The sequence below is a fragment of the Myxocyprinus asiaticus genome, chromosome 10 (genome assembly GCF_019703515.2).
Source record: "Myxocyprinus asiaticus isolate MX2 ecotype Aquarium Trade chromosome 10, UBuf_Myxa_2, whole genome shotgun sequence".
Classification (NCBI taxonomy): domain Eukaryota; kingdom Metazoa; phylum Chordata; class Actinopteri; order Cypriniformes; family Catostomidae; genus Myxocyprinus; species Myxocyprinus asiaticus.
Genome location: NC_059353.1, coordinates 4,589,557 through 4,597,560, shown reverse-complemented (window position 1 = coordinate 4,597,560; position 8,004 = coordinate 4,589,557). Strand labels below are relative to the sequence as shown.

Genomic DNA, 8,004 nt, shown 5'->3' with positions numbered 1-8,004 from the left:
AGAAACAGATCAATATTTAAGTCCTTTTTTACTTTAAATTCTCCTCCAAAAACAAAAGAAGAATGTGAATTTGTACATTTATAGTAAATAAGGACTTAAATATTGATCTGTTTCTCACCCACACTTATCATATCACTCCTGAAGACATGGATTTACCTGTTGTAGTCTTATGGATTACTTTTATGCTGCATTTATATGCTTTTTTGAACCTTAAGAGTTCTGGCCACCATTCACTTGATTTGTATGGACCTACAGAGCTGAAATATTCTTCTAAAAATCTTCGTTTATACTGAGCAGAATAGAGAAAGTCATACACATCTGGGATGGCATGAGAGTGAGTAAATGATGAGAGAATTTTTGGGTGAACTATCCCTTTATTTGTAGTCTTCCAACAGGGGGCAACAAAGTTAAAATGTGCTGATTTTTAAACAAACGGTTGGAATTTACTAAGATGACAAATGACTTGTTAATGATCTTCAAACATTCTGATGTAGTGTCATCTTTTTGCCCTGTATTTTAGCGGCAAAACGGTCAATAGGGAACCCCTGACGAAAGATTGAACTCTGGGTTGAACCGGGATAAAATGAACCGGAAGTAATTACAGTCGCAATTTTACCTCTCTATTTTGATTCATTATTTTATATCATTTTAAAGTTTAGACATTTAAAAAAAAAAAAAAAAAATGAAAGAAGAAAGAAAGAAAAGCAAAATAACTATCTATTTCCAAGATGTTAACTAGACACCACTCATAAAAAGGAATGAGGTCATGTGACAACAACATTGCAAACTGTTTTGGAACGTTTATCGTTGCATAATGCACACAGTTTTACTAACTATTTTGTTTTTAAATAGTAGGCAAACAGTGTATAGTGTGCAGAGTTCAGTAATAAGCTAGTATTCCATTGCTCCAGTGACATAGCTGATACATTTGGGTCAAACTGCCCCTAATATTCAATATCATTTTTCAGTAGTGACTCATTTCCTTGTCAGTTGTTTATGTTCTCTCCTCTACACACTTGACCATCCTTGTTCTGAGCTTCAGCTGACAGAGCTTGCAACATTCAATGTAATGTACAGTTACTAAAAGGCATGAAAAATAAACTTTGGCCAGTATTTGCACTGTAGGCATCATAATACAAAATTACAAGACAAAATAAATAAACTGCATTGTAAAATACTTAAATATTTACAAAGAAAAGTAAGACCCATCCCATGCAACTTCCAAAAATATACAAAAATCTTTAGAGTGGTTGGGATTTAAAGATGAGACACTGCAGACAAAAGGCCCAGAGATACTGTATCTGTCAGTCATTACTGATAGCTGTCAGCAACACTTGGATTTGTAAGGCTTCTCTGTGTCAAACGGCTGTGATATTTTGCTCTCTCTGGGGTTACACATCGCACAAAGGACATGTCAGCTTCATCTGAATCTTTTCCCAACTAGATACGCCTGATGGTGCCAAATTGTCCACATCAGACGCAGACACAGTTTCAAGAGTAACTCTCATTCTCACTCCATGTGGTCATCCATTGCTTCTTCTCAAAGGGATCTAACATGTCCTTTTCTTCTTTCAAGAGACGCATCTCCTTACGAATCCTTACAGCGTGATATTTCGGAACGCTGTCGTCGTATTTGGAGCGTTTGAAAAATCCACACTGACAGAAAAAGAGAACAAAATGACAAACATTAAAACCAAGCATCATTTTAAAACTTTAAAACTGAAACACAAACAGAAACAAAAGGGTCATATCATACATACTGTATGTTGTTCAATTTATTTCCATGAGATCCACTAATAATGTTAATAAAGTTTTCTGTGCCAAAAATTATTTTTTCATTACTATTTTCCACCCTCTCTCTGACTCTTTAATTTAATCAAGAAATGTTTTGCTGCTGTGCCTTTGAGAAACGCCCCGTTCACATGCAAAATGAGTAACAGTGCTAGGCGCTGTGCTCCAGTGCTTACACACGAGCTGCGGGTTTGCTGTGAAAATAATTAAAAATGGATTTTAACTTCCCCTTCCTTCAATAACAGACTCTTTGCAAATTCTGCATTGCAACTGTGACATTCATAGAACAATCTACACTGAAATGTGCTGCTCAAACTGTAATAGGATTATGCCGTGTTCAATACAAGTTAAGCTCAATCAACAGCATTTGTGGCATAACGTCAATTACCACAAAAACATTTTTGACTCGTCCCTCCTTTTCTTTAAAAAAGAAGAAGAAGCAAAAATCGATGTTACAGTGAGGCACTTACAATGGAAGTGGGGGCCAATTTCTGAAGGGTTTAAAGGGAGAAATGTGAAGTTTATAATTTTATAAAAGCACGCACTTAAACTATGGGTCGGGACCCGAACTGGGTCGCATAGCCATACATGTTGGGTCGTGACGCATTTTAATATTAGTGTAATTATTTCCTTAGTAAGTGTAACTGAAATTGCTAAGAGCAAATACACTTTGTTAAGAGCGCTCTTCCACGCTGTTGCACTGGCAGGGAATGTCTTTCTACTTTTTTCCACAATATAATTTGACAGGCATGCTCTTTCTACACTAAATCAGGCGATGCGGGAGTGCTGTCAGGTGCTGCAGTCAACGGGTTACACAGCTTGACATTTTTCATTACGTGTACACTAGCCAAACATAAAGATGACAATTTCCATGATTCAGTTGTTTGTCTCGGTTTTATATAAAGGATCAGAAAGGTGAGGAGAGGAGTGCCAACAATGCGTTTTATGGGCAAGTTCAAAGTAATAAGTCGCTCATAATAAGACAAACCCCCGAAGAGAAACCCCCGAAAATTCTGTCAGATGAAAAGCAGTTTTTCAAGTTAGGAAAACAAATTAGAATTGATGTAACGTTGAACATGAGCAGAAATGCATGAGTACTGTCTATCAAAGTGTTGCTTACAAACAATCGCTATGTAGCCTACTGTTGTACGTTATGCACTTAATTTTTCACAGTCCAATCCTAAATAAATAGAGAGACATCAGTATGATGAATAATTAGTCAGCTTGACTAATATATTGAGTTTTTACTAAAAACTAATGACTAATATATTGAGTTGAGTATTTAGCTGCTTACCAGGCCTACTATAAAACTTCAAACTGTGTAAAAAAGCATTCAGAATCTTTCTACTTTTTTCTGACTAAAAGGTAACCAACAGTTTTATCTTTTTTAACATTTTTATTTTATTAACCATAATTGTAATAACTATGGTATTTTATGGTTTCTATAGTTGCCATGGTACAAAGGGTTACAAAATATACAAAGATATTTTTTCTTTATTTCTTCAACTGGAAAGTGTCCATTTTCAAATACTAAGTTAAGTTTAGTCTGAAAGAATAATAATGATTTCTTTAATAGTCTGTCTATTTCACAACTGTTTTAGACATAAAAAGTGAATAAATTAACGGCTATAGCAAATAGCATATTACATTGTTTTTGCAAGTGTGGGTCCCAAGTAAACAAAATTTCAAATTTGGGTCCGGGGCCGAGAAAGTTTAAAAACCCCTGTTTTTTTTATGGTCGTTTTAGGGTTTATGGCATAATGTCGTCATTCAGCGAAGTTGAATTGGAAATAACTTTACACAGAAAAGGTTAGTAAGTGATTTTATCACACTACATTAATCAATGGATACATTTGAAAACAGCGTTTTTGTTTTCGAAACGCTCTTCGTCCACACTGCCGTTTTCAAGCGTTTTCCAAAATTTTCTCTTCCACAATGAAACGTATGAAAACTCTTAAAGGTGCTATATGTAAGGCTGACAACAAGCATTTGAAAATTGGTACTGCAGTCAAATTCAAAATATTGGAGAGTTGTCTGCCCTGCCCCAGACTCGAAGCTCATATGGGTTGCCAGAATGTTGACACGTAAATTAGCCAACTAAGCATCCATTTTAAAGGATTTCTGGGCTTTAAGCTTTTTCCATATTCCAAAGGCATCTCCAATATTTATCCTTGTTTTACTACGTCTCTGGTCATGGTGGTTTTTAGACGGATGGCGAGGCTTTTTAGGTTGGGTGGAATCTGTTATCTCTGGCTCATTTGCTGGCTTCCATGGCTGCAGTGTTGTTTGCCTGCAAACTTGATCAAATCTGGCAACCTGGTGGTGTCGAAATACTATTGGTGATTGGGCAGTGGGCGGGATCACACAGGCCAAAACATAAACAGAAATTCCGGCCTGGAATAGAAACTTCAAAGTAGAATATACTGGCTGTAGCATTGTTATCAGAGAAGCCAGTATTCGAACTTGGCATGTTTCCTAATTCTCTAGTGACATATTATGGTCTTTTTATGATTTAGTACAGTAAGAATATTACATATAGCACCTTTAAATCCCCTTTCTGCTCATGCGAAAAATCGCCCTTGCATGTAAGGGCTGAAACGCAATTATCCTCGTGTTCTGTTGCTGGACAACAGTTCCGAGTAAACTTCACGTTGCCTTTAAAGGAATGCAGTGTGAAGGTTGTACAAAGTAACATTTATCTTTAACAACACTATCAAAGTGAAAAGCAGGCACAACAACACCGCTATAACACAGGCCACCATCTTGATTGTTTTGGTTAAATGGATCACATGACTGCGTCAAATGACAACAAATACGTCATCGTTTTCGCATATCTCCATCTTCCCCGTCCACACTACAATGCGAAGCTCAGTTTTCGCTGACAAAAACACTGTCTCAGTGTGGACGGAAGGCCAAGACATAAAGAAAAAGATGCATGTTCAAATGAAAACGTATTAGTGTGGATGTAGCCTAAAATCACACATATCGTTTACATCTTGTGTCTATACTTTTGAAACAGTGAGTATTTTAATGTTTACTGATGGGCCCCAATTCACTTCCATTGTAAGTGCCTCACTGTAACCTAGATTTTTGCTTTTTTTTTTTTTTAAAGAAAAGGGACGAGTCAAAATCAATTTTTGTGGCAATCAACATTATGCCACAAATGCTGTCAATTTTACTTGACTTGTATTGAACCCAGAATATTCCTTTAAGATCAGGCTGAAATAACCAGGGATCTTGTTAAAAATATGGCTGTAGATTTAACATGTTAATTACGTGATGAATAATATAATAAAAAATTATGTGTTAAAACAATTAATGCATGCCACCTAACCCACATGTAAATTCTGTAATAAAAGTATGTATTTTTATACTGTTGGAGCAATTTAAGCTTTAAAGTTCCTGTAACTTCATGTTTTTATAATCCGTATCAGCAGGGGGCAGTCAGCACGCCTCAACAAGCAGTGCAACCACAAAACTAGAGCTGGTCGTACAGGACCTTGACAGGGTGGGGGGATCTCGAAACGTGATTTTCAAAGTTTCAACTACTTTTAACTTCACACCACATCCTAAAAACATGCCGGTTATGATGCTGAAACCAGTGAGACACTTTAAAATCATCTATCTAACGCAATGTACATAGACCGACGATTAAAGTTAGCACAGACGGAATGGAAGAACGCGTCCTTTGAGAACTGAACACATTGATAACCTTGATTGCAAAGTAGATTGCTGTCATCTGTAGGCTTGTGTTCTATTATATGGGAATAAAACAATAATATACTGACTTCTAAAGCCACTTTTTGTAGTGTCTAATCATCACTATTCTTTTGCCACAATAATGCAATATATTTCAATCTAAATATCTAAATTATTATATTATATATTATATTACATATATTACATTTATAATTATTTGAATTATTAGGAATTATGTATACTTAATTATCTTTATTTGGGTGCCATTTTCTTAGCAAAGTATTACAATATGCGATTAATTGTGATTAATTAATCAGCATGTCATGTAATTAATTTGGTTAAAAAATGTAATTGATTGACAGCCCTAGTTAAAAACTAGGACAATTAAGCTATTTGTTTCTAATGTTGGCATTCTTCAAAAGGATCTGCAGAGCAGCAGATGCTACACAGAACAAGCTTTGATGAACTTTCCGTCATTTTACCTTTATTTCAATGTTTTTTTGGTGTTTACAAGTAATAGCTAGAAAATACCCGGATTTCTCTTCAGAAAAAAGTTCAGTTCTGAGTTCTGTAAGTTACAGTATGTTTTCAAAGCACCTCAAGCTATTTATTTCTCAAAAGATCAAGGAAAATGTGATTCCTCATGATATGACCCCTTTAAAAATCACAGTTTTTATGAGCTTTGGAGAACAAAGGACACAGGGAGTGATGGGACATGCTTAACAAAACATCACAATTAAAAGCACATCCATCGGCTGCTCACTGACAAAGAGGCAATCTCAAAAAACACAACAAAACTGAGTTTCAAACGGTTTGGAAAGAGTGGATCACGCTGTGCAGCGTGTGTCTTTCCCTTCCTTTAGTCAAAGCAAAAGCTGAGTTAGTGAACAGTTAGACCACACATCATGCAGACACGAACTCTGCTGCAGCGATCGTGTTTTACCCTGGTGAAGAGAACTAGGCCTCAGTGGACAGTTTGTCTTTATCTGAGGGTTGAGTGTGTATCTCAGCTTTGTGAAATGCGGCATCATACTCGTCCTTCTGGGCTCGCTTGAAGAAACCACACTACAAAGGGGGCAGATTCAGGGGTCATTGCAAACATCTCATGTTATGTTCCACTAACGTTTGACAACCAGAAGTGTCCAAATGTTTTTTGTCTTTTTCAACAGGAAATCTATTGTTAATCATTTAAAACCCAGCAAACTTCTTTTTGTGAGATGTTTTGCTTGAAAAGTTTGTTTGTGCTCTCTTTCTTTAAAAAAAGAAAAGAAAAGAAAAGCCAATTGGTTTGATATTTTGTTATCTAATGCAATGACATTTTAATACATTTCAGTACATTTTAAGTGTGACTTAAGAATCCAAATACTTTTGAATCGTTTTGTGACTATTAAAGCTGAAGGGAAGAAAATACTGTATATCAAACTACTGTATATGATACCATATAGCTTAGAGTAATTAAAATCTACTTTAGTATTATTTTAGCATTGTAAAGATAGTATATGATCATTTAAAATGAAAACAAATGCAGAAAAGAACACTTAATCAAATCCACATGGAAACATTCTATCAGAAGTCATCTTTGGCAGCTCTAGGTCATGATGCTGATGTCTTTGGATCTCAATGTTTGGGTGTGTGTTTTACAAGCTTACCTTCCACAGTAACAGCACTAGAAGAGCCAGCATTAGGATTCCAGCTAATACAGCCACAAGAATAATCCACCATGGAACGCCTCCAAAGTGAGTCACTGTTGTCTCTGGGAACACAGTCAGTCTCACCTGCCCATCAGATGTACAGTAAGAAAACATCAGTGTTGGGGAAGCTACTTTGAAGCTGTAACTTGCCCAGCAACTACTTTAAAGTAGTTAAAAGAAATGCTCCAGGTCCCATACAGGTTAAGCTTAATAAAAAATTCTCTCATCATTTACTAATCCTCATGCCAACCCAGATGTGTATGACTTTATTTCTTCTGCAGAACACAAATTTCAGCTGTGTAGATCCTCATAATGCAAGTGAATGGTGGTCAAAACTTTGAAGCTCCAAAAATCACATTAAGGCAGCATAAAGGAATCCATATGACTCCAGTAGTTAATTCCATGTTTTCAGAAGCGATATGATAAGTGTGGGTGAGAAACAGATCCATATTTAAGTCCTTTTTTACTATAAACCTCCACTTTTACTTTCACTTTCAAATGTGAAAGTGAAAGTGGAGATTTATAGTGGATTATTTTTGGATATGGATTACTTTTATGCTGACTTTATGTTCTTTTTGGAGCTTCAAAGTTTTGATCACCATTCACTTGCATTGTGAGGTCCTACAGAGCTGAAATATTCTTCTAAAAATCTTTGTGTTCTGCAGAAGAAAGAAAGTCATACACATCTGGGATGGCTTGAGTGTGAGTAAATGATGAGAGAATTCTAATTTTTGGCAGAACTATCCCTTTAATGAAACCAAACGTTAAACTAACCCCATTCTATCGGGGTCAACTGTAACATTTCACTTGTTTTGTAAAAAAA

The 8,004-nt window shown here is 35.9% G+C and overlaps 1 protein-coding gene across 2 annotated transcripts in view; it reads right to left on the bottom strand.

Annotated features, from left to right (window-relative positions):
* Positions 1 to 246: 246 nt before the first annotated feature.
* The window catches only part of LOC127446826 (integrin alpha-6-like), a 55,123-nt gene continuing 47,365 nt past the window's right edge, over positions 247 to 8,004 (bottom strand). The window contains exons 24-26 of one of the 2 annotated variants that reach the window (XM_051708092.1): positions 7,140 to 7,265; positions 6,434 to 6,555; positions 1,510 to 1,656 (exon numbers count right to left, since the gene is read on the bottom strand). In XM_051708092.1, coding sequence (XP_051564052.1) covers positions 6,448 to 6,555; positions 7,140 to 7,265 — 234 coding nt within the window. In that variant the 3' untranslated portion in view covers positions 1,510 to 1,656; positions 6,434 to 6,447. Of the gene's footprint in view, positions 1,657 to 6,433; positions 6,556 to 7,139; positions 7,266 to 8,004 lie in introns of both variants that reach the window. The other variant, XM_051708091.1, reaches the window with a different exon arrangement.